Source organism: Emydura macquarii, unplaced genomic scaffold (genome assembly GCF_026122565.2).
Source record: "Emydura macquarii macquarii isolate MOO-44397 ecotype Brisbane River unplaced genomic scaffold, CSIRO-AGI_Emac_v2 contig_318, whole genome shotgun sequence".
Classification (NCBI taxonomy): Eukaryota; Metazoa; Chordata; order Testudines; family Chelidae; genus Emydura; species Emydura macquarii.
The window spans coordinates 9,157,427-9,185,313 of record NW_027130455.1 but is presented as its reverse complement, the minus strand read 5'-3'; the positions used below and the strand labels follow the sequence as shown (position 1 = coordinate 9,185,313).

General features: G+C 40.9%; 1 protein-coding gene across 10 annotated transcripts in view; it reads left to right on the top strand.

The window, feature by feature from the left end:
• FAT3 (FAT atypical cadherin 3) overlaps window positions 1-27,887 on the top strand; it is a 532,268-nt gene that overhangs the window by 350,138 nt on the left and 154,243 nt on the right. For 8 of the 10 annotated variants that reach the window (XM_067568394.1, XM_067568392.1, XM_067568383.1 and 5 more), the window contains exon 4: window positions 3,724-3,785. In XM_067568394.1, coding sequence (XP_067424495.1) covers window positions 3,724-3,785 — 62 coding nt within the window. Of the gene's footprint in view, window positions 1-3,723; window positions 3,786-3,977; window positions 4,076-27,887 lie in introns of those variants that run through there. The other 2 variants (XM_067568435.1, XR_010923752.1) reach the window with 2 other exon arrangements.

Genomic DNA, 27,887 nt, shown 5'->3' with positions numbered 1-27,887 from the left:
ACGGGGATGATAATAGTTGTTTATCCTACTGGAGATGCTTATAATTTGCTTTTAGATCCATGAAATGTGAAAGGCTCTGTAGAAGTGCAATTTAAGACCAGACCAGAGCTCTTTGGACCCAAAACTTGACCTGCACCTAAACTGCTTTGAAGTTCAAAAAAGTTTAGCTGACTCCCTACTTCCAGCACCTGGCTGGGAGCAGATGTGCCAGAAAGTCAGTTGATAGGATGTTCTTGTCTGGTTTGAATGGAAGCAGGAACTCTCACAGCATAGCCCGAGCTCATGTACGGCCAAGGTTGAACCTATCCCCGGAAGCTGCCTGGCCCAACAGACTTCTGTGATTACAAAGCCTTCCCCCAGCCTGAGGGGAGGACCTGCTCTCTGTTTGGTATCTGGCAAGATGGAAGATGGACTCCTTTTGATATTTGAATGTCAGGAGCAGCATCCTCTCTTGCTGACTGATAGACAGGGAGAGACTGAATTGAACAATTCCCATCTGGCAGTTGAGAAATGGAGCTGCCCTCAAGACAGAACAGCAAACTAATTTCACAAAGTTCCTTCTCCCCTGCATGGGGGAGCAGGGTGGTAGCCCTAAACCCTCAAGCTCCATCAGCTATCAATAAATAAAGCTCTAATCTCACATCTACCACTGGCTTGCTGGGTGGCATTGGTCAAGTTGCCTCAGTTTCCCCACCTTTAAACTGAGGATGATGCTCATTGAGATGTTGTGCGGATGGACTGGTTAATGCATGTACAGTGCTTTGCAGATTTAAAATATCATGTGCTAAGTATTATTATCCCTTATTTATTATATCAATGAACTTGGCAGGGGGAATATGTTACAACACTATTGGCTGAAAGCTGCTCTGAATAAAACCCATGAAATTCAGCTGAAGCCATTGGGACTGATGTAATTGGTCCAAATGATACAGTCTGTACAAGGACCATTTATATCCATCTCTGTGTTACATGATTTTTTGATTGAACAGAGTATACTAGGGCCTGGTCTGCAGTACCACACTGGGTCGACGTGAGATGCATTAGTTACATAATGTAGCGTATCTCACATTGCCGTACTTACGGGGTTATGCATCACGGTGTCTTCACGATGCTATGTTGATGGGAGAGCGTCTCCCCTCGACACTACCTTCCACCTTCCGGGGAGGTGGATTAATTCAGTTGATGGGAGAGTGCTCTCCCATTGACTGAGCGGGTCTACACAGACCTTCTCAATCAATGCCACTGCACTGATGGCTGCCACTGCGGCAATATAGACATGCCCTATGTAATGTTCAGCATGGAGATGGATGGCTAATATTCTCTTCCTGTAGTCATTCCTTTTAAATTATGCGGATCCTTTTTGAAGTAGGGAGATGTTATGTGTTTGTATTTATTATTATATTACTAATCATGTTCATTACAGTAGTGCCGAAGGGCCAGCCAAGAATGGAGCCCAACTGTGCTAGGCACTCAACAAACACAGAGATGGCTCCTGCTCTGAAGAACACCTAGCAGAATGGGAGCTGGATGTATTTGGGGCCTTTTGTAATGTCTATAGCTTAAAAAAAATGCTTTATAAATGCTTTACAAATGCACATTTGTGAGAATTGATGATAGGTGACCATCCCTTTTGCCTATCCGAGGCAGGTGCCAGGGTGTTCTACCAACTGGAAAGTTCAATTTGAAGAGTCCATTTTGAGGAAGGTGAGATGTGCTCTTCCCATGGGGTGGTAAGGGCAGAAATCATATCACTCACTGTAATGACTGGCCATGCAGCATGTGTCCAAAACTGTTTGGGAAGATATGGTGTGCATTTGACTATCTGGCGTCAATCAGTATTTTTTGTGCACATATATTTCTGGCTTAAGAAGAAGTTGGGTACCATTTATGAATAGTGCCTTAGCAAAAAGAGAGCGGGTGGGCATATAAAGAGATGAGTCATATCCTCAGTAGTGATGAGAACTCCATTGACACATGACCTTGCTGAACACAGGTGTGTGTAGTGCTGTCTTAATGCCACAAATGGGCATTATGAGTTCAACTTTAAAATCTTGTTGGTACTGAAATATTTTCATAAATAGTAACGTCTTCCTTGTGTTCATATATGATCTTCTGCATTAACACAGTGTTGCATGTATGGCACAAACCTGTCATCCACTGTGATGCCTTCCTAAACCCACACAACTGCAGTCATTTTACAACCCAGAGAACAGAATTACAACCATTGAGATCAAAAAGGGCCTATTGCATTTTTCTTTTTATTCCCTTTGCCGGCACAGGACTATTGCTAATAACAACGGTATACAATGTATTCTAATGCTTTGTCAAGTCTAGTTTGGTTTCTATCACCTTCCCTTGGGAGCCTATTTTTCAGTCTAATGAATCCCGCTGTTAGTCTGAAATATCAGGAAAAACTTCTCTTTGTTAATGTAATCCCATTACTCCTAGTTATAACCCATATTTTAGTGGTGAGTGAAGTGATGCCTCCTAAGTAGAAAGTGATAGTGTGTAAAGTGCTTTAGAGTGCTTTGAGATTAAAGGCACTATATAAATGTAGAATATAATAATTATATGTAATAATAATAATAATAATAATCATTATTCTTAAAAAATTCAAGGTCATCATAAGTGTAGATTCAGATGACTGGCTTATCTCATTGAACAAGTAAGTCTTGTAGCTCAGCCATGGGATACTACTGTTCCTGTTTTTCTAGCAAACATATGAAGAATGAATTTTTGCAAAGTATATGGTACATTGGCATCGTCTTCCATAAGATATATACCTCTGGGTATATATACCTCTGGGATTCTGATTTCTTAACGCTACCCAGAATCTACCTCCGAGACAGCACACAGTGTATCCTGGTATTCAAAGAAACACTTTGTGTGAAGTAGAAGTGGAACTTAAAGTTGACCTTTTAATTGCTACTGAGGAAAAATAAAAACTAAAATTGTTTTAACCACACAGTTAGCGTAATGAATCGTGGAAAATCTGAGTGTGTCTCATATTTTCTTTGTGTAGTCTAAATCCTGCATGAGGTTGTTAGTTGATAGAAGAGCATTATTTAAAGAAAAGAGTTCTTGATCTTTTTAATGTACAAAGTTACTTTCTTTAAAGGCTCTTTATACATGGAACAAAATGATGAAATTGCGATACAAAACCTTCAGCGCACAAGAGCCGGAAATCATTATGTATACAAGTAGATATTGTAGAAATAACCTTCTTTGTCATATATAACAACAAAGAGGATCAAAAACCTATCAGAAAGCTAAATAACAGAAGTCAGTGCTATGCATTGGTACAGAAGTAATTAATATCCCATCTATTAATTTTTCAAGAACTCTGAAATCTTCAGTGAGGTTCTTACTGTAAGATTTCACTCATATGCAAATGATTAATTGAAATTCCTAATTACAAGGCAGCTAGTGATTCTTTTGTGCAGTTTTTGAATTGACTAAAATAACTACAATGTATTAATTGTATAATCACAATTGTAACACATTTTCACTTTTTACATTGTATTATTTTTTCCCCCTTACAGGTTCATTTTCAGTCAAACACTGACTGTGGTGATGTCTGACATGATAGTGTTCCTAATCATCCTCCCAGCACTACCACTACTTCTTGAGAATTCAGGAAATGAACTTCTTTCTTGTGGTCAGTAGGGAGGCTAATATTGCTCTAGCAGATATTGACAATCAAATATTCTCCTTTTTCCACAGGTCTGATTACGACAACATCAAGAAAATTGGATCGAGAGCAGCAGGCAGAGCATTTTCTTGAGGTAAGCTCCAACGGGGAATATATATTAAAGGGATGCCTCCCTCTTCAAATCTTACCAATACTGAGGAATGAGTTTACAGTTTATTTCTGGTACCACACCTGTTGTCTATTTTTCCTGTTAATTTTTAATAAAACCAATTGTTTTTCCTGTTGCTAATAAAATGCTTTATCCTCTTCTGTTGCTGTCTGAAAGATCTACATAAAGAAGAGAACCCGACTATACAGGGAGAATAATGAAGTTGACAATTCACAAAGTGCTTTCACACCCATGAACAAACTGTAGAAATAGACAAATATTTGTTTTTTCTCTAATCTTTCATTTATAGCAAACTTTTGTTACCTGTAACAATAAATTAAAACATTCAGAAAAGTGTGTGATATTTAAGTTGACTGTGTCCCCCCCTTAATGAACTTCTAATTTAGTTTGGAAGGCCTCAATTCTTCAAAGACTTGGGCACCTGCATAACTTTGCACCTTGTGATTAGTGCAATTGAAGTATATGGAATTCCTCCCAAAGTACAAAATTCAACACGTTTATGTTTTTGTAGCCTAAGACTGCATCTTGAATCTATATATAAAACCCTGTAATATGAGTGCAAGTAAACTCTGGTCTTGCTCACTTTGGCTGGATCATCAGGATTAATTGTTTTTGAAATTTCAAATTGAAACCTATCAATTACAGAGTTTCCAAGTATGAAATTACTCTTCGCAGTAGAAGCTTTATTTCAACTATTCTCTCTCCATAGTATATGTCCTCTCATCTGAATAACTGTCTTTAATATGCATAACTCATGGAATACTGTACCTGTGTATTGCCAGGTCCATACATGATTTCTACCCCATCACTCTAAAAACCATGTGTTAAAATATTCCAGTACTTTTCCATCTACCGGGCTTGATTCTGATCTCACTGAAATTTACAGTGCTGTAACTCCCCTGACTTTAGTGAAATTACTCCTGATTGACATACAAGTGGAAAACTAGGGCCACTGTGTATAATCATCCAATAGACATAGCCATCCATATAATATGTTTTAGAAAATCCTCCTCATAGCAGTGTGAACTAAAGAGTGTCTAGACATATATATTGAGCACCCTTCGAGGATCAGACTGTTTTTTTATTACAGTCACGGTTTGACAGAAGAATGCAGTAATCTTTGCTTTCAAATGTTCCTTCCCATGCTTATTACTGCTTAAGGAAAATCCTGAGCATTTGGCTTAGTACACAGCAACAAGAGAGGAGGGTCAATTTCTTACCTGACCTGCTAACTTTTTTTCTCTGTATGTTTCTGTACAATCCCAAACATTCCAGTCTATAAATAAATGAGAAGGAATAAAGGGATTTATTTTCTCCTTGGGGACTTCTTCAGTTGGAAAGTTAGCTAAGTAATTTTTTATTCAGGTAACTGTAGATTTTTCAGCTTTTGCGCTGGGGAAGATAGCCAACTGAAGTGAATTTGTCATAGATTTTGAAGTATATATATTAATGGGAATCTTGGGTCTTAGACAAGGTGGGTGAGGTAGTATCCTTTATTGGATTAACTTTGGGTCTGTACGTCTTTTCTGCATCTGTGTTTTCTCGGGGGATCTGAATGAAACACATCAGATTCTAATTTTCCAAAGGATTCCCCCCTAAATTGGGAAGTGTTATACATCTTTAATGGTGGGGGCAGGAGGCAACGCTTGTTTATTATTTATAAAACTCAGGCTTTAGCCCTCTGGGCTAGATGCTTTACTCAGATTTTTGTCCATTTTGAAAGATATTGATTGGTCTACAAGTTTTTGAAGAGTGCATATGTAAAAAAATGAGATGAAGTTTTTAGGGTGATCCAGAAGGTTTAGAATTGGGATTAATAGGATGAAACTGAGCACAGAAAAGTGTAAGGAATTGGGGAAGTAGAATTGCGAACAGCAAGGTCTAGAATAGCCTCCTGAAGAAAGTGAAAGGAGCCCTATTGCTTGAGACTTTTAAAATTAAACTGGGCCAAGTGGTCAAAAACTTACTGCAGGGAATAGAATTGTGTATCGACAGGGAAATGGACTAGATGACCTAATAGGTCTTTTCATTTGCTAATGAAAAGTTAACATTTGCAATCTGTACAGCATACTTAGAGGCAAGTTCAGCATGACAAAAACAAATAGGCTGTTGACGGTTCAGAGCTGAGCTGTCTGAGATGGACACAGTTTTATGATGCACTTGAAACATTTTGTGAAATGTTTGACTCTCATGTGTTTAATTAACCTCCTAGGGAGTCCTTAATTGCCAAGATTACCATGGTCTCCTAATAGTATGACATTACCCTTCCAGCTTTGTTTCATACCCCTCTCTCCAATAGAGTCTGTCTGACATAAAAAGAGTAAAACTGGCTCCCTCTGAAAGGATCTTATTAGAGCTTGACCCAGCAACCCCTGTTTCCGCTTGCATGGTGTGTGTATGAGGCAGTGATGGGCCTTTCCTGGTTAGAATGCCTTTTAATTATTTTTTAAATAGTCATGGCCTTTTCTCAACTTGAATTTGATTGAGGCATTGTGCCCAGACAACAAAGTGCGTACAGAGAAACTTCCATTGGTAAAAGATCTGTCTCCGCCCCATTCACAATAGCTGGTAATGGAACAAGGCAGAAGGAGATTGGGGGGGGCTAGTGATTATGATGCTTTGCAGTGTTTTAGCACATTTTCATTCATAGCTCTCCAAGTGCTTTTCACTGGTGCTTTACCATTGGAGCAAATAGGGCACAAAGTGGTTGAGTAACTTGCCCAAGGTCACAGAGTAAGTTAGCGACAGACTCTGGTCTCCTGATTCCAGTACTCATGCTTATTCCACTCTGCGATAGCTACCCTGTGTAGACCATACTTCTGTTAATCTAGGTAGTTAATATGTCCCCTGATTCACACAATAGTTGTGTGCCTCACAATATTTAATGAATTTATCTTCACAACGTCTTGCAGGACAGGGGACTGTTATCACCATGGTCCCCATTTTGCAGATGACGAGCTGAAGCAAAAAGACATAGTGACTTGCCCCAAGCCACACAGGGAGTCTGTGGTAGCACCAGGTATTGAACTCAGATCTTCTGATCCCCCATCTAGTGTCTTCCTTCCTTCTCACAGGCTATACCTTTTTGAAGTCATCTGTCTTTCATTGTCTGTGTTTTTATAATGAACGCCCATGACCGTAGGTAAAGGATTCTGCACAAGTCAAAGAACACATATGAAGAAAGACATTATCTTTCACAACCTACTTATGTGATAGACTTTACTCTTCCTGATTTTTGATCTAGCTTCCTAGCTAAAAGATTCAGATTCTTCGAGGGGTTATTGGAGGTGTGTTTGTTTATTTCTTTGTTTGAAAAAGGTATATTTTAAATCTTCCATGAAAATTAGGTTATGCTTTTTTAAAAAAAATGTTTAATTTCTGTGACATGTTTGTAAAACCATTAATCATTCTAGGGGTTAGGTCATTATTACATCTAGTAGCTTACCATCTAGTAGCATTTTTTTCGCGGCAGGTATAAATTGGTCTCAGTGGATCACATACTGCATGGTTTCTCGCTTTACTGTATACTTATTAATGGGATAGTTCTAGTTTAAATTGAGGGGAAATTACCAACTCGTTATGTTACTTTCTAACATACACCAACCCAAATACAGTTTTCTCAGATTATTCTGCAGAATTTCTTAAATAGATCCATGCCTTAAATGTTAGTCCGATAAAAGGAATGAAATTTGGGTAGTTATATGCTTCCTAAGCAAGTGAATTCAAATAAATACCTATTTCAAAATGAGATGTGATGACAGTTTACATATAATCTATCTTTATTCCCCCCTAATAACTGGACTTCATAGTATTTTTATTAAACCTTTCTCAGCTGCTCCTTCCTGCCTTCATCCAAATTCCCCCCTCTGTCCCAGACTTGTGTCTGTCATTTTCTAATAATTCCTGGTTTTTGCAGTCTGTCCCTCATTTTCCCTTACATTGCTCTTACTCACCAAAGATGCAAAAGCTAAAAATGGATAAAATTATTGGAATGTTAGCTCTGGGAAGAGAATGAAAAGTGTGTCTGCCTTTTGCAGAGAGTTTTTTTGTTGAGTGCTTCCTAGTGCTGTATTTTACAGCTTTTCCGTATAGTAAATTAGTTGCCTGATCTTATGCAAACAGCAACTGGAGAGACAGCTGTCTGAGACACAGAGGCTGAAAGGAAACCATTGCATGAAGGATCTACAATCTTGTTCTTTGTCACCTTACTCTGAGACACCAAGAATATAAATAATTCACGTTCTGCTCTGCAATGTGCATGTACAGCTTGATGGGAGTGAATTGTTTAATCCAAGTTACAGCTCATTGACTTGCACATTCATTCTATAAAATAGATCTGAATATATGTTCTCAATTTCAGTGGTTTCAGAAAGAGCTGTTGTAAATGCTAGTTCAATCCATCCTGGGCAGGCATCTGTAAAAATTTACATGCTCCTGATGAGTTTAGTTTGCTAGGAATCTCTTGCCCTGTATTTAACAAGGGGATTAGCCTTTTGTACAGAGAAGATTCAGGTTTCAGTGTACAATTCTCATCAGAGGCTCTAAAACCTGAGAATTGCATGATTTGGGAGTTCAAAAAATCTGTAGTAAATATTGCTTCCTCTTTTTACCTCACTAGTAATTATAGGGCATGTTTTCAAAAGTGCCTAAGTACCTTAGTCAATTTTGAAAATGGGACTTAGACTCCTAAATACTTAAGATACATTTGCACTGCAAAGAAAATCCTGCGGCACCAAGTCTCAAACCTTGAGTCAATTGACTCAGGCTCACAGAGGTTAAAAATAGCAGCATAGATGTTCTTGCATAGGGGAAAGCTCAGGCTCTGAGACCCTTCCCCCTCACCAGGTTTCAGAGCCCAGGATCCAGCTCGAGCAAGAACTTCTATACTGCTCTTTTTGGTCCCTCGTGAGCCTGAGTGACCCAGTCACTGAGACTTGGTGCCACGGGATTTTCTTTGCAGTGTAGACATACCTCTAGATACATCTGAAAATTTGCCCATAGTCTTCCCATGTTTAAATTTTTGACAGGGGCCCCTGCAGTTTATCTTACCTTATTCTGTCGTACCTTTTGTAACTAAACGACTGATCAAAAAGTCGTTTCAGTAGAGTCTCCATAAAGAACAAAAAGTAGCTGGCTTCTTAACAGGCTTTTTAAAAGCTGTTATGACAGGTTTGGCCCTTGAAATTTCAGCTGAAGGACTATTATTAATAAGGGGAAAAGAGTGCCTTGACTGACTCCCTGCTTATTTTTAAATAACTTTGGTCGATCAGAATGTTGTAACAGTACATCTCAAATGCCTCGTCAATCTTGTTGCTGTGCTGCTTGAGTATAGTTCTGAGAAGGATGTCAGTAACAGTGCACGAGGCTGTAATGAAGATAAATTGGCAGATCTCATTGAAGTGCCAAAATACAAGAGCCCAGTGAAACATGTTGGTTCCCATTTACTGTGAGTACAGTAGCAAAGAGTACTATATAATCTGCGTTATGTAGTGTGTATTTATGTGCAGTAATCAGAGGGAAACATAATTACCTTCCAGTGCAGTCAGAAATACATCCTTCTAAAAAGTTAGCTTCCATCCATAATGAAAAATTTAAACTGTAAGGGGAATTTTGATATGTGGAACATTGTTATCTGATTTAGAATTTGTCCTGAACATCATACTGAGGAAGAGTGCTATTGAAAGTTTAATGACCACAGGTGGGTAACGATCTTGCTTTTTGACATCTCACTTGAAAGATGGCACTTAAAATAGCACAGTGTCCTCCTAGCACCTTGCCAGGGTATTAGTTTAGTACGGAGGCATATGGAAAAAATTCATCTCAATTTCTGCACATCCTTGGTTTTCCGTGGAAGCCTCCCATCCATATACTGACCATGCCGAAACCCAGCTTAGCTTCTGAGGTGCAGCTAAAATCCAATCTTTGGTGATGGTGTTTCCTGAAACAACTTTTGCTGCATAAGAACTCTAGTTGTCCCTAAACAATATAGATAGCAGTATGTTTTCTCACGCTGTACCAGAGAAGGCTAATGTTCATTAGTATTAAGTGACTAACTAGTACTATACAGAAGATTAATTATTTCAATCCTAAATTATGAATTTGTGTTAACATTTATTCCATATAGCTTCAGTTTTCCCCCCATTTGGCAAAAAAACTGTGCATTCCTTCTTGGTGACATACTAGTGATTGGGGTATAAACTAGGCAACGTCTCTGGTTCAGCTTTTTTTATCTGAGGTTTAAGTGGTGCCAAGAGGGCACATGCCTTTCCCTTTTTAAAACTGAAGTCCATTAGATGATGCAAGAGAAACTAGTAATATAGGAAGGCAAACTGCTACTTACAGCTTGAACTTAACGTGTTTAGTTAACCGTTCTCTGGAATGACTGCTGTGTTTGCCAAAAGGGAAAGAGTGAAACTGGATTTTGTGAGTGGGGGCCTGTAAAACTGACAACAAGGTGTCCCAGTCTTTGCCAACTAATGGCTTCATTGGCACCTGGGTCGGTGGTGGGCTATGCTCAGACCTGAATAGATATCCCTGCAGGCCTGGGCGTCAGGTTTGTATAATTTTTGGTGGTGCCCAGAACGGGTCCAAATCCCGCCCCCCCCCCACCTCCTCGTAAGCCCCTGGAAGGGGGCGCTGGCCAGGCCCACGTGGGAGAGGGGTGGGGGGAAGGGACGGGGCCGGGAGAGGAGAGAGGCCACCACCCAGTTTGGGGATGGGGCCCGTGTCGGAGCTGCTGTGAGTGTGTCCGGGCACTGGGGGCCGCTGCGCTCTGCCCCTGCACGGGCCGAGCGCCACTGGAGCCAGCAGCCCAAAGATATTGGTGGAGCCGGTCCCATGTTCTTGATTATTGGTGGAGCACGGGCACCACGGGCCCTTATAACTCGCCGCTTATGCCTGCAGATGGATCATTTTGCAGGTCTGGGAGCTTTATTTATATAAAATGGAGCAGATTTCAACATGCTGACACTTACGATGTGGCAATACAGCTCATTGAGACTACAGTTCCCAGAATGCAATGCTACCTCTTGGGCCAAGCTGGCAGACAATTTAGATAAAGTTGCAGCGTTTCTGGTGTGCTGCGACGACAGCTTATTATGCTGACCAATATTGTCTCATTGTTTCCTTGTACTGTCCTGTCACTCAGCCTGTATACATCTGTCATCTCTTGTCTTATGCTTAGATTGTAAGCTCTTTGGGGCTGGGACTGTCTTTTTGTTCTGTGTTTGTACAGCACCTAACACATTGGGTTGTGATTCATGACTGGGGCTCCTCGGCACCACAGTAAAGCAAATAAATAATAATAATAGTGGTAAGATCTACGTTCTTGGTGGGATCTCCCTCTGTATCAAAGAAAAGAGTTGAGGGGAACCTAGAAGTCTGTGGTCTGCACAGAGGGTTTACTCCTCTGCAAAGCTCTTGCTTAAGGAATAAAATTTGAATCTTTACAGAAGCCAGCCTAAAAATGGTGGCACACACACTTTAAAATGCAATTTCTCTGAAGGTCGTGTTATCAGAAGTTGCCAACAAACTTTCCAAGGTCAGGGACTGGTTCTGGAGGTTAAAATAATTGCTCAGAGCCAAATGTACATATGACATAGCACACTGCTTCTCACGAGTATTGAGGCATAAAATCTTACACAGCAGAATGTGAAAGAAGTCTGGCCATAATTACATCTGTCTGCCATAATAAGTGGCTCATAGATTACAGCAACATCTCTTACTAATGTGACCCAGTAACACAAAGAGTTATCAAGTGCATGACTAGAAGTATTACTAATTCATTTGCCAACCAACTAGGATCTGTCCAAGAGGTCTGTACAAGAATTTAAAACAGCAAAATAGTTAAGGCACGGCATTCTTACAACCCCCCTCCCCTTTTCCCTTGATTACCACAAGTTTCAGTGACTTCCAGATGTTGTGTTATTTTAGACAGCAACTTGAGAAGCAAGACTGTACATGAGGCCAAAGTAGCAGGAAGACTAAAGTTTAATGACTATTTTCAAAAAGTTTTTTTTTAAAGGACATTTCTTTGTGCTATAATGTAACTCAAAGTGAATATTGCTAAAAATAAGGAGCTATTTTTATTTTATTTAAGTCCCCTTAGATGCCTGTGCAAGATGCACATAGTCAGTGTGAAGTATATGCACATCTCTGAGGACATACTTTTTACCACGGAGAGAGAGAGAGAGTGTGAGACTGTATGTGTATCCTTTAGGAGGTGGACTGAGATCCACAATCTATTTCCAATTAGTAGCTATCCAGTACCATTTAGATGAGAATGACTGTGAACCCAAGAAATACTAGTTTGTGATATTTTCATAAATTCTGTAGAATTGGGGCATCTGAGAGGAATTTTTTGTTTCACTCATGTCTACTGCAGATTAATTTTAAGGTATTAAGCAACTACTTTGTTTAGGCTTTGTCTGTATTGCATTTTTTCTCCTTGCAATTTCCCACTGTTGTAACCACCAATTGGTAACACCATTGTTACCACCAATGGGAACTCCAGCGTATACAGACCACTAACTTTTTAACTACTATGTTATCTAACCGCAAGCGTCCAGTACCAGCTATAGTTGGAGACAGGATACAAGATCAGATGGCCCTCTCCACTAGTCTGATACAGTATGACACTTCTTATGTTCCTCCATTTTAATGTGAAATCAGAAGAATTTGAGTCATCTTATTTGGTTAATGCATGATATTGATTCAGGATACGAACTGTGTGCAGGGAAAAGCGGTCAGGTTTTCTATTTTTAGCAAACTTTTAAAACAAAAACAAAAAATGCAAACTGATGTGCATTCTTTGTTACCTGTGTTGCCATCCCTAGTGACAGAAATAAATGTCAAAGAATTTGACCTGATGAAGAGCTCTGTGTAGCTCATAAGCTTGTCTCTCTCACCAACAGAAATTGATCCAATAAAAGATATTACCTCACTCATCTGGTCTCTCTCATATTCTGGGACCGACACAGCTACAACAACACTGCATAGAAAGAATCTTTAGAAATTTCAATGCAGAAGTGTGCGTTTTTTTAAAAGCTCACCTGTTATTCTGGCATCACGTTTTAGCTTGTGAAAGAGACTCACATTTCCTAGTTTACCAATGCATATAGTGACAAGTGAGTCTTCTTCCTGTGATGCTTCTGGGGACGGGGGAGGGTATCCAAGTTTGTGAGGCACCTCCTTATCACCAGCCCATAGCACAAGAAAGCCTTCCATATGCCTGCCATGGGTCAGCTCCCCAACTCCACCAGCCACGGGCAACACAAGCATCACCTCTAGGCCTTGCAGGCCCCATTGTTATTCCACAGGTTAGCGCTAGGTATGCCCCAATCCTTGAGCCCTCGGATCTCTCCCTGGAGTGTTCAGCACTTGGACACTTGGAGTATTCACAGATTTGCTGCTGCTAAAGAAACAGTGCACTCCAGTTTACTAGTTCTACCTCAGATCACTGCTCTGCTTAACACACCACACTTAGACTTGTTTGTAGTGAAATCAAGTATAAGTTAATTTAACAAAACATGGAGATTCAAACAGTAGCAAGTAGAAGTATTGGAAACAAATGGTTACATGTAAAATAAAATCATAACACGCATTCCAGAGCCTAGACTTAATTAACAAGATGCTCTCGTGTCTCGTAGAATACTACTCACCCAAAATCCTTGCAGTGATTTACAGCTAGGCTGGGCTCTGGTCCTCCTTTCATGAGACAGGTGTGCTGTCAGCTTGCCTCTGAGATGTGGGATTCGGTGTGTTTTCTTGCACCTCAAATTATACCAGAAAAATCCTTTGTCTTTATTTGGAAACAGGACACCCCTCTGCAGTTTGTTTAATCTTGTAGATTTCTTTCCTTGTAGATTTTACAATTTCTTCTTTTGCCTGTAGCTCTGTTTGCAGATAGGGGTATATTGTGAGCCATACAATGCACAAACAAGCAGACCGAGAGATAGGTGTCTGTTACCTCCTGTGTGAAAGGAGCATCTCTGAGATGTGTCACCTGCAAGTGACCTGCCTTAACTCTGAGACCTTAAGAACATAATTGTTAGTATAGATGTATAACTCCTTAAATATTATCCATCCATACATTTTGCACGGATTATGATGGCTACTGGTTCTGGGTAGAGCCCTCACATACCACCCTTTGATGAACTATTATGTATACCTCTGACCCAAGGGATCCTTCTAAAACCCTATGCACCTCCTGTGCCCTCTGCTAGTTGATATAAAGGGGGTCCTTGGGTCTCACATCCCCCAATGGAATATTAGTTGTAATACATTTCCACAAGATCAAATTTCACCAGGCAACAAGGTTTCTGAGGAGAAATAGACCAAAATATTTTGATTCAGATTTGATACTTTGGGTATGTCTATACTGATATCGGCAAAATCGCCGCCGCCAGATCGATCTTTCTGGATCTATTGAGCAGTCAGTGTAGACCTGCTCAATTGATCAGGAAGTCGACTGAGTAAAACCACCCCCTCAAGTAGCGTACCGCTTCCCGTCGGCGCAGTGCTGTGAAGACACCGTGCAGACTGCCAAGTCAGTGTAGACCAGGGCTTCGAGAGGACAGGTGGGCATAGGGTCCAGTGGTTCAGATTAACCCATTATAAAGATACAGGTCATTTGCAAAATACTAATCCAGGTTCAGATTTTGAATACTCCCTTAGCCCCCCACAAATGATCAGGATAATTCAGGTCCAGCATTTTGGTTCAGACACCTCTTTTTAATATACAGCACTGTCTCTTTCTATTCTATTCTATTCTATATAGGTTCTTACCCCATGCTCATCACTGTACTCTCTGCATTCTTTTCTGTGATGCATTAAGCACTGTGACTAGCGACAGGCAAGCACTGTTTGTTCTCCTGTCCTCAGGGGGAGAGGCATGGGCATTGGAGTGTCTTGTTTTGGTTGGTGTGTGTTTGTTTGTTTTTAATTGCCCTTATGACTCTTGGGTTGTTTTTATCTTACCTTGGGCATTATTTGCAGCATTCTGTTTTATTCAGAAACGTTTACTAGATGTCATATGTAAATCACAAAGTAAATTTTGTGCCAAATTTGGCATGACCGTACCCCTTTAACTTTATAAATAAGGGTCTGATCCTGTAACGTGTTGAGTATCTCTTGAGAGCCGAGGTTTCTCGGTGTTATGCCAGGAAGAGCTCACCCTGCAGCTTGTCCTGTCAGTGTTGTGAGGGTTTTAAAATGGGCCAGTTAAAATGTGTTCAGTAACACATTTTTAAAAATATACTTTTTAACCTAGCGTGGACAAGTCCTATGTTTTCCCTTGTGTCTGGAGAACTAGGAGATGATGGGTGTTACCTCCGTGTAAACAGAATGGATGAATGTTTTGTTATTAAAAGACCCCACACTGTGTCCTTATGAAAATTAGGCTGATGGAAATTTGTTAAATGCATGATGAAATAAAAAGGAACACACTATAATGGTTTTCCTTCCCTCTCATTTTTTAAACTTTTTTCTTGGCAGAAAGTTTATTATGTAGGCAAATTCTGTAGTTAGTTTATATCCTGTTCTCTGTCATCATTTTGGAATTCTGTCTGCTACAGCTTTCCTTTTGATGAATTAGCTCAAAGATTAGTTCAGGGTTCATAAGGTTTTTACTTTGTTATACATTTCTGAAGATGTGTAGCTCTGTTTTATTGATTGGGGCCCACCCACGAGGCCCAAATGGGTTTGATATATCCCCTTCCTGTGTCTCCTCCATAGTCTCTTGCCAAGTTGATGCTTTACTAAACAAAAAGTCATTGTGAAGGACTCCTTGGTTTACTAAATCTTCACACGTGTTTTTATAAATGTACCAGTGTTTTAATCTACAGAAATGGCAGGGAATCCTTCACATGATTTGAATCTATTTGGATGTAGAGAGTCTTTGTGTTATCTGAAGCATATCTCCTTTAGTCCTAGATCATGTTTTTGTATCATTTACAGTACCTAACAGCTGTCATGGATTCCTAATTTGTGACTATATGTAATACATATACAGACATACACACATTGTGGAGGTTTCCAACTGCAGCTTCGTAGTGAAGATTAAGTTGAGTTTTGCACTCAAAGCAGGGATTCAGCTTCTTGTCATGTATGAAAAATACACTGTATACTCCTGAAAATTATAGCACTTACTCGTTGAGTACAGAATCAATTTTCTGAGAATTTACAAGTAAAGATATTGATTAGTTAAAATTAATTTTAAAATGGGTCCTTTAAGAATTTTATCACCCAGTGTCAGGTCTTTTCTTTTCCTGATTTTGGATCAATCATTTTCTGTCTGTCCAAAAATTGGCAGAGATTAATCTTGAATAAATCTGGTGCACTGGGATATCTTTTGTGAAGATTTTTTTTTTTAGGTTTAATTTTCATTCCCCCTCTCCCCCTCCCTAATATCCTTTATAACTGAAGGTTTCTCCCTCATCAGAGGCTGAAGAATAATGTTCGCCTTCAGAGAACCACACAAAGAATTTCCTTCTTTCAGAATGGTCACCCTCTTTGCTCTCAAAGAGAGTGAGGCTACAGGCTGTCCTGAGCTCTTTTTTTCAGCACCTTTGTTCATGGGGACTACTCCTTCCCTGTCCTACATCCTCTGGGTATCCCATGGGACTCTATCTTTGATCCAGTGCCTCTTCTCCCTCTACCTTCTGGGTAACCTCTTCTTTAAATGGCTTTAATTATCAATCCTACAACAGTAGTTCACAAATGTACCTCTCTGCTACTGACCTGTCTGTCTGCTTCCAGTTCTGCATGTCAGTCTGTCTCCCTGACATCTCCTCCTGAATATCTCACCAGATACTTCAATTTCCTGTGGCAAAAATCTAAATCAAGGCTGTTCCTCCCACGTGTCTCCCTTCCCTCTTGTTTCCATCAGTGCTGGCATCATCCTAGTCATGTAGGCTGATAACATGGAGTCGTATTTGACTCTGGCGTCTCAGTAGACCCACATATCCAGGCTCTCTCCAAATCTTACTCCTCAATAACCTCCCTAACATCTGACCTTTTCTTTCTGTCCATGTTGCCAGAATTGTCATCTAAGCCTTTATCATTTCCATCATGACTCTGCTGAAATTTCCTCATTTCCATGCATCCCGATGCCCACCTCCCCTCTCCTCAGTTCTATTCCATAGTGCTGCTAAGATCCTCTTCCTGGCCTCTAATTCTGAACATGACAGCCCTTTTCTTAATTTCCCTCTTCTTCGTCACATCAGTTACAGTTGTCAGGTCAGTTGTACACATCGGTTGTACAGTTGTTACCTGTGAGCAGGGCTGCCCTAAGCCAAAGGTGCCCCCGGAGAAAAGTATCTCCAATGGGGCCCCCCCTTTGTTAAACTTTTGAATACTTTATTTTTTATTTAATTTGTAGCCCATTTCATAACTTTGATGCACGATTTGCATGCATGATTTATCCCTGTCATATAAGATGATACATTTGCACGCTAGGATCTGTAAATCTGTACTTATTCATGCCATAGATAAACAAATAAAAAAATTAATTTCCTCTAAGCTTATAGAAACTTTCTAGGAGGTTTGAGAAAAATGTAGTTCTCAGAATTCTGAAAGGTTCCACGAGATTCTACAAAGGTCCAGAACATTCTAGGAGGTTAATGAAAAATGAATCCACATACGGAATACCTGAAATATTTTTCTTCAAACATTCTAGTTCCCCTTTTGTCACTAACAACAAAAACAGCACCACCAGCCCAGCACCCCCCAAACCCAGCATCCTATGCAGTCGCCTGGTCACCTGCCCCTAAATCCAGCCCTGCCTGTGAGGCCTTTCACAGCTAAGCTTTTCCCTACTTATATTTTTTTTTTATCTTACAAAATTACTACCTCTCTTGCCAACCTACTATTAGATAAATAGAGATAGACAAGACATACAAGAAAGGGTAGAAAATGTCACGAAAAACCTGCAGGATTAATTTTTCTCTCAATTTAAAAAAATAATTTATCATGTCAAAGAAATGCACCATTCAGTGACAAGATTCTGGTAGTGAGCATAATTTGTAACACGACACAAATAAAGTATTTACTAGATTCTTGGGTAGAAGAAGATCTCTAATCATGCTGGGAATCACAGTTTAATAAATATACTAGATAAATATTTTTCTCCCTAAACTTATTACCCTAAGGTGTAAGAATCCTATTGCCTAGCTGTCTTTGACATAATGGATTCTCTCTAAAACAGTGATACACTAGAGACTGAGAGATTAAAAAAAATTCAAAATTGTAGTTTAATTTATCTTCAGTATCAACTTCATTGATGCTGTTATTCATCATCAGAATGAATAAAAAAAATCTTTAGCTTGATCATAATCATAGACAAACATGGACCTTTCCTGAGACATAATTTAGACAGAAAAGTACAGATGGCCTAAAGCATCAAGTGCTATGAAATCTACCCTCCAAAAAGCAATAATTTCTTTCTCCTAGCCAGAAGACTTTGAATTGTCAAGAAGTAAATGAATCTCTTCATTTTGGAACAATATTGCTTTTTGAAAATCTCATGATCTAGAGATGTTGAAAATGCCGCAATGTTAGTTTGTGAAGTAGGTTTTATGGAAGGTTTTGGAAAAAAACTTATTTGAAACACAAAATAATTTATATATTTGCAGGGGAGTATTAACATAACTAGCTAATTGCAAAGTGTCATCACACTATTAATCAATTTCTTTCCCTCAAATTATACAGGAAAATCTAAGACGTGAACGTTAAAAATCTTGGTCTAGTACTTTACAGCTTTTTTTCTACAGAAACAGAATTTTATCTCTAATTATACACCAATGAGCATGTTAATACTTTCTTACATAGTTTCAAATATATTTATTTTTCCCATGGATTCCATTTCCTTCCCCACCTTCTTTGGATAATTTTAGAACCATCAGATGAGTAAATGAGTTCCTAGCCTGTTAGCTAAAATAGGTATTGTCATATTTTAATGAAACAATCAAAAACATGTAGAAGCTAAAGAGGTGATATATACTTGGCAGCCATTTTAAAAGAAATCCTTATTCATTTAAAAAGAGGTGATATGTGCTTGGTAAAATGTGCTTCATTTAAAAAGAGGTGATATGTGCTTGGCAGCCATTTAAAAAAAAATCTGTATTCATTTAAAAAACAACCTAAAAATAATTCCCACAAAATTGCATCTTTGGGATTGTGTACTCTTTAGCGGAGGGGAGACCATGTGTCTTATTCTGTGGTGCACTAAAATGTGGAGTATGGCACGAGTTCCCTGATAAAATCTGTAGATTGAGGGAGATACTCAAAGCTTCAGGATTAATTTGCTCTTCTTCAGAATGAAAAAGTAGCCCAAAGTATAAAACCAGAGGGTTAAAATTGTTAACCAGTGTTAGTGCTCTATCCTCCATTACCCTCCAGCCCAAATACCATGACCAGAATGTTTTCAAATGATGGTGCCTAGGGTGCTTGTCCTCGGGGAGAAGACAGTGGAATGCACGCTGGCCTGAGAGCATGGCTCAGGTTGGCACATGGCTCGTAGAGGGCAGAGAGAGCTGCAGGCAGGTTTGTGGGGCTATGGCCAGAGAAAGAAATGCTGGGACATGTCAAACCCAATGCTGGAGCAAGGCTCAGCCCCATAGGCACCCTTGATCACCATAGAAAGTGCTGGAATCCGAGCTGCAGACAACCTCTCCCTGCTGCTGCCCTGCCTGAGATAGGGGGCTTGGGGAAGTTCTGGGGTCTCTCCTGCCAGCCCATACCACTAGGACTCTAGAAAGGGCTCCCCTCTGGGGTGAGGAAGCAGGATCCCCCTAGCCTGTTACCTTCCATGCAGATGGCTGGTCCCTGGCTGTGAGGCTCTTCCCATGTTGCTTTCTTGGGCATCACCAGGAGGGGAGGTGGCAAGTCCTCTGTTTCCATTCAGAGCCAGCCAAGGGGAGGGTGGAGCAGGGTCTGGGCCCCCCAGACTCCTTCCCCCCCCCCCATTGTTGCACCTCCGATTATGGGCAAATGAGAACAAGCAACCAACTCCCCATAGAGTTGAGTTCTAAGTTTATCCATTTCTTCATGACATTAAATGCAATACGCAAAGCCAAGCCATACACGAGTGGCATTTACTTACTTCTGCTATAGTTAAGGATCTTTAATCATTTCTGTTATAAGCCTCTAGATATAACTTGACTGTACAGATTCACTCCAGGCTGAGACTCGACATCACAGCAAGGGAGTGACATTTAGAAAATAATAAAATCAAATTTGCTTTAATTTCTTATCCCCAGGCATCCATGTCTTGTAAAATCTGACAGTGTGAAAGTGTGAACTCAAATGTCTGTTTCTGATGGGTGGCAGGAGAAGAAAGGACTAAAGACAGTAGCTTTTTTGTGCTTTATAACTCCAAAAAGATGTGTGAGTTTGTTTCTGGGGGGAGGGGTTTAAACACCTGGTTGTAGAGATGTCAGCTGTAACACTGTATCCTTAATCCTTTAACCTTGGTATTATCACAGGTCTACCTCCAAACTTTATGACTTGGGTTATCTCAGCTTTTACCCTTTCCATAATGTAGGCTTGCCCTGGGATGTGTATATAATGATGGATGATTAAAATGCAGATTTCTGCACTGTTTCCTAAGGTTGTATAGCACATGAGCTCACCAGGCATCAGCAGTGAAATGTGAATATGCATAAAATCATAGAAATGTAGGGCTGGAATGAACCTTAAGAGGTCATCTAGTCCCCGCCTTCCCCATGCTGACAGAGGACCAAGTATGCTTAGACCGTCCCAGATAGGTGTTTGTCCAGCCAGTTCTTAAATACCTCCAATGACAGGGATTCCAAAACCTCTCTTGGTAACCTGTTCCAGTACTTAACTATCTGTATAGTTAGAAATTTAAAAAGCTTTTCTTAATATCTAACAAATTTCCCTTGCAGCAGCTCACTTAAACTCCCTCTGAATTACACAATCTACCTTTTACTCAATAGTCTGTTAATGAGATTTAAATATTCTATCAGGTCAATAATCCATGGATTAAGGCCCCTTTTTGAAAGAGGCCATCACATTGGTCTGATTTTGCACACCCACGTAATAGTTTTGTAGACAGAGATTCGCCAGTGTGTTTTACTGTACACTTGTGCCAGAGCTCTGCTTGCCACAATAGATATGATAGGGGGACCAGGGAGCCAGTTATAACTCCTTGATTCTGAACGCCAGCCCCAGCCCTGACCCAATTTAGAGCTGCTGCTAGGAAGCTCTGTTGTGGCACTGACATAGACCCTATTCCAGTACAAGACTAGCATAGTTTAGTAGACTTCTGCCATATCGCCTCCTGCTTCTGACCCCTATGTCTAGGGATGTGGATTGCTGCCACTTGTGCCAGCAGAGACTTCTCCCCTGTGTCAGGAAGATTCTCAGATGGAAAGTTTACTTCAATAATCTGGCATGCTAAAAACCTGCAAAATTGTTTCAGAACAATTAATACTTTCTCTGGCCATTCTCTCTCTTCGTCCTGCTAAGAACTAATTGGATGCTCGCAGAATGAGTCAAGGTAAATTCGGATTCTTTTCCCTTCCATCAGTCCTGCATTACCAAATTAGATATGCTGTCCCTTGCAGTGTTTTATTGTCCCCTGGATTACCATTTGCTCAAAGGCAGTCTTTCAAAAGGCTAATAGCATTATGAAGTTGTCTCAGTCTGACATTCCTGCTCATTCTAAGATCCAGTCATTTTGCCAACAGCACTAGATACTTGTACTAAAAAGTTTGTTGGGACTCTGTTCACCATGGCCCTCAAACCTCCTTTTATAAATCAGAGCAACCTGTAGGGGACTGGCTCTACTCTGAACTTTCATTTCACAACAGGGAAACGTTTATGTGGAATGAGACTCCCTACACTTCAGCCACATTCTGTGATTTTGGAATCCAGTTATCACCCACCTTGGCTGATCTTTCTGTCTGATTGTCTTTCCACTGGTCTCCCATGTGCCACCAGCTTCTATTGGTATGCTATAGGGAGAATAAACAGGTAAATTATGAGGCTATATAATTCCATCAAGGGGTTTTAGTGACTCCATAAACTATAGGTATGGAGCTTGAGTGCTTTATCTACTTGCTAACATCCCAAAATAGAATTATGTTGTCCATAGTTAAAAAGTCTTGATGTGGTGAAGTCAGACAAGGACAGATACTGAGAATTTACATACCTTGACTGCATGAAAGTGAAGGAGTATAACTATAGACAGGAAAGACTTGATCCTCCTCCACTGAAGTCAGTGTAAGCTTTACCATTGGTATCCATGAGTACAGATCAGGGAGTAAATGGGTATTTCCATTGCTGTGGGTTTATTTCACCTGTCTCCAGAAGGTCAGTACAGTGACTATGCACTACTTAAGTCTCACTGATCCTTACAAAAATAATTAAAAAAACCACTATAGAAACATGGTGCACAAGAATAATGGGATTAAGAAAAATCAAAAGATTTACAGATCTGTCCTCTTAAAATTCCACCTCCCCCCACTGCAAAGAAGTGCCGTTCTTTTTTATTTTTCAGGTTTATAAAGATGCCATTCCTGAGCTCTGTGCACTGTAGAATATATATAGTCATAATCTCCTGAACCCTTTTTATGGGAACTCAATAAAATTTCCTTCAGGTCATGAAGTCTCTTGGAATTTTAAAGCTTTAGGACAGTATTGCCTGTATTAGATAAACCAAAAAATTATACGTGTTGATGCTGTAAGTAGCATGAGACTGCACCCATGCTGAAAGTTATTCACACGTACAACTGTTTGCGAGATGGTGCCTATATGAGGAAAGAATGAGCCAGTACAAATAGCTGATTAAACACAAATTGCTGATGCTATATATGAAATTGCTAATTTTTTCAACAAAAAGGGGACACATTTTTCCTGAGGTAAAAATGTTACATTTTTCCCTACCTGATCTAATATTTATTCCTGTGTCCATACAGTGGTATAAGTCTTTTGTACTCCTTCCTTTACACAAAGGCCTGGATCCTGCATCTTCTTGCATTGCGTGTCATGTAGCATGGAGCCCAAGGATAGGCAAAGGCTATATGTGCACTCAAGTAAAGTTATTAATCACTAGGGATGAAATTGTGGTCCCACTGAAGTCAATGGTAGAAACTTCTACTGACTTCAAAGGGCCAGAATTTCACTTCTGGTATAGTTCTCCTCCACCGAGCAAACATCAGTAACTCTGGTTCACTGGACAACAACATGCCTGTTGGTTGCCTGTAGCCTCTCACTGTGTATTACTAGCAGCCTATACATCTTACCATATCTAAGCTGTTCAGATAAAAATTAAAATAAAATGACTACACATGGTTCAAGGCAACAGTGAATCAGTCCCTAAATGTATTCAAAGCCCCATCTACTTACTTTAATGGGAAAATACATTTTTACTACTTCAGGTGAGAACTGGAGACCCAAAGCGCTAAAGGGAAAGAAAAGATGGCTTTTATCTTGGCACCAACAGAATTGTTAATTGAGTTCCAATTGCACAATCTTTGTGCTGTCATAATAGGTGATCCAGAAAAGACACACTTTGGCTTTCATTTCCCAGGCTGGTAACTGAACTTTAAAGGAGTAAAAGAATAAATCATGCAGTTAAAAATTTCTCCAAAAACAGCAGATGACGGGAATTTTGGGTCCTGTCCACTACCAGCCCCAGGCTGATTCTGAAATTAACTAGTAAAATTGACTACCAGTTAGTATGAAAAACCTGAACAGTGTAGATAACATTTAGGGATTTTCACTTTAAAGTGATAGGATACAATTGAGAAAAGAAATAATCTGAACGTCAGGAAATACCCCCTGAAGATTGGATGTCGTAGGTTTTGGAAGTCTCCCAAGGGCTGTGGTACAACTCTGCATCAGTTAGGACACATACACTGGAGGTAACTGCAGTTAGAGGTAACAATTCTGACCTCTCCTGGGACTGGACTAATGATCTAGTAGGTCTTTTCTACCTGTAATTTCTGTGTTGCTAAAATATCTTTTTTGGCAGATTTTTTACTTTTTTTTTTTTTTTAAACATAAAACCTTAAAAGCTTCATTTAAAATGTCAGAGCATCCAGACTAGAACTGCACACAAGGACGCATTGTCCACTGTTGGAATACAACTTCTTCTGGCATGAGACTGGGCAACTGTTTGTTAATTGCAGCACTACACTATAGTTTAAGGTAGAAAGGCTGTTACGCAGGTGCAACAGAAGTGGGAATGTAAGTGGGCAGAATATATTTACCCAATTTGGGATGTGGCCGGTATATTACACTAAACAGGGCACATCTTCCAATAAATGCCAGAGGCTATTTAAAGAAAATGGAATCCAGGACCTCTGTATTATGTCTTATCTAAGAGACAGGACATTCAACATTACAGCATCTGCTAACACCAGGCAGTGATATAGGCTTATGAATCAGAGGGAAGAGTGCTACATATTAAATCATCAGTTCAATCTTTGGAAGTTTCCTATAGAAGAACCGACCTACCCCAGCCGTAGTAAAAAAATGGTATGTCTGCAGACTGTTGCTAAGAAGTCATGAAGGACCATTTCTGTTGTTGATTAATTTTTTACAGTGACTGGTAAGTTGAATCACATTTTGAACACAGACTGTCTGGAGACAGTTAAAGCATAAAACAAACTACAAAAAGTAAATGGATACAGCTTAGGCAATCTGTGACAGGGTGCCACTGTCTACACCGCTCTGGAGCCTCCCTGTGGCCCACATGAAGAATTAGCTCACCACTGTCCACGCCCCGTCCAGCAGTCACTCAGCCTGCCGCCTCGCTCTGCGGCTCCTCTCTTGATGGTAAGGCGCTGCAGTACCTCTCCTTTGTGGTGTAGTCCTCCAGTCAAGTCACAGTCATTCTCCCCACCGGGGTCTCACGAGAGTCTCTCCACACAGTCTCAGGCAGTCTCTGTCTCCACTGCGCTGAGTGCACCACTCCCATAGGGGAAGCGGGGCCCACCTTCTACACCAGGTTCCAATCCAGGGGCCCTCAAACCAGTAGGTTGGGTCTGTTCTCTCAGCCTTTACTGCTCCTTCCCTGGACTACTTCCTACACTCTTATTGCAGGCTCTTACTCTTCCCCCCATGTATCAGGGACTGTGACTGCAACTGCTGGCTTTATAGATGCTCTGCTTGTTTCTGCCCAGGGGAACTTCATCCCTAATTAAGCCTCTTTGTATTTTAGCTCCCCTCCAGGTGCAGCCTGTGGCTAATTGGACTGGGGTGGGGTGAACACTCCATCGCAGTGGTAATAAAGTCTTATGTCTTAGTTCCTGGAGGCATTGTTCTAAATGGGAGTGGAGAGATTACGCTAGCCTGCGTGAAAGGGAGAATTGAATAGTGATCATCGTAATTTTAAGGAAACATGGAAAAAGATGTTTAGTTCTTGCTGATCGTGAAGATTGGAATCAAGCAAGTTTTATGAATAGAAGATGAAGTGTAGATGAGTCTCTTAAAAGAATGGTAATGTGATGATCTTAGTAGTTGATGCATGCCTCTGCAGGCATAAGGATTTTAAGAGGTGTCAGGCTGGGAGCTGCTCTATTTTCTGAAGTGTAGAGATAAGAGTTTTGAAGGAGACTATTATCTGCAAAAGTGGAGCTAGGCAAGGATATAGAAGAACAGCTCTCAATATTAATATTTGATCACAAGTCTTCCTCAGCCTGAGAGAGGGAAGAATCACAGATGGCTAAAATAGATGCTCCCTTAAGTACGTTTGGAAAGGAACTACTGGACTGCAGACAGACCTTACACTTACCATAGGTGGGTAAAACCTGAACATTTCTTCAAGGGAAATAGTATCAGAGATCATGAAAAAGGTCAACAAAAGTTTGTGTAAATAATTATTCACTGGAGTAAGGGCTGGAAGCTGTGTCCCCCAGGTGGGTGCCCTAACCACTGGCAATAGAGTCAGTCTCACTCTCTGTCTGGCCCAATGACCATTTAAGTATTTTGTACAAAGCAGAACAGCTTCAACAGGAGAGACAGAGAGGGATACACACACCCCGTCCCATAGCCCAGTGGGGGGTGGGAGACCTGGGTTCAAGTTCCTGCTCCACAGCAGGAAGAGAATGATTTGAACCCAGATCTCTCATAGCCTGGGTGAGTGCTCTAATCACTGGGCTATAGGGTATAAGAGGGGCACCACCTCTTCCTGTTCCATGTTTGTTTTCCCTTGATTAAGGGCTGAGTTGGCTTAGGCTGCCTAATTCCCAGGTAGGTTAACAGCTGTGAATCCTGAGTGCAGGGAGGTGCCGTCCTCCAAACTGGCCTGAGGCACCGATGACATACTGTTGGTCTCTGGCGCCTGGGGGCCAAGCCTGCATTTGCGTCCCCCCCCAGGCCACATGCAGGGCAGGAGGGATTCCTGCCTCCCACCAGACAGTGCCACCCCCCAGCTTCCGTGAGGGGGGAGATCTGTACCTTCGGGGGGGCGGGGGGGGATGACACTCCACTTACCTCCTCCTGTGCAGGGGATAGGCCCCACCTCCCCCCGCACTTACCTGCTGTGCGGTGCTCGCCTCTCCTGCTCCAGCTCTACAGCCCAGCGCCGGCTCGGGTTGGGTGGCCTCCTGCTCCCCTCGCCCCCTGTGCGTCATGAAGGGCTGGCCCGGCACCCCCCCGCCCTAGGCCAGCACCTGAGGGCTTTGCTCCCTCTCACCTCCACCTCGGTACGCCACTGTGAGGCACCTAACTTTGGCTGCACCCTTCCCCTTAGCATTTCCTATTGGCTAGCTTAGGGAGCTCCCAGTTCAGCCTGCTGGCATTTGAGAATTGCATTCTTACGCACTGAACTGTCCCCATGTGTTGCCTAGGGAGCCTGGGCATCTAACTCGGGGCTGTGGATTCCACTAGGCCCCTGGACGCCTAAAGTTGGGCATTGCAGCACTGCGTCCAAGTCCCTTTTGTAGATCAAGCCCTTAGGAACCTAAGTCTCATTGAAAGTCAGTGGTCCTGAGACTCCTAATGTGCTAGGTGGTGGAATGCTAAGCATAGCAACAGCTAACTAGGTTAAAATCTGGGCCTTAACCCCTCCCTGTGTTTAAATTCCTCATGTGTAAAATAAGGATAATAGTACTTCTCTACCTCACAGTGGTGTAGTGAGGTTGAGTACATTCAAGATTGTGAGACTCTCAGATACAATGGTAATAGGGGCCAGATAAATACCATAGATAGATGCCTGTTAATTGTCAACATTAATTCTTTAAGAACTGAGCAATTTGCAGAGAGTCCTCCAGAAGACAGCAATACAATTGATGATGAGAGGTTTAGAAAGCATGCCCTGTGAAGAATGGTTGGAAGAATTGGGATGTTTAGGCTAGAGAAGAATAGGCTGAGGGGGGACATGATAATAGTCTTCAAATATGCTCAGGACTGTTGTAAAGAGGACAGTGACAAATTGTTCTCCAAGTCATCAATTGTAGAACAAGAAGTAATCAGCTCAGTTTGTGGCAAGATAGATTTAGTTTAGAAATTAGGGAAAACCTTCGAATTTGTACTGTATTTGGTTCCTTATTTTTTCTTATAAAACCTGATTGTTAGCACAAAGGGTCATTGGGTGCCAATTTCTGCTCCGGGCCCCTTGTTCTTTCTTACAAAGATGCATCAACTCTCAATGATTTCAGCGTGCAAGTCACCTGTTCTTAAGGCCAGTGAGAGCTGAAAGTCTTCAGCATCTCCTGGGAGGCACTTCAGGTTTGGTTCTATTGCACCTTTCTTAGCATATCACAAATGCTTGTTAATCATGTACATGTTCTTACCCATTTCAGTTAGAGCCCACTTGTATCTGGCAACCTTTCAGGTCTACGAGGCCCATGTTGTCTTCTAAACTGCTCAGCTACTCTTTGTTAGCACCATTGTCATCAGGTGTCCTCTGGTTGGTAGAAGAACATGGCACCAGTGAGAGAAGGTTTGTTTAACAGAAAAGGTGACATGCAGAGTTATGCAAACAGTTCATCTAGGCTCCCCTTTAGTTGTCACTTGTATCCTAGAGAAACACATGGCATCTTGTGAGCTGACACAAGAACATTCTCTCACATGAACCCAAGTAACCGTACAGTGTCA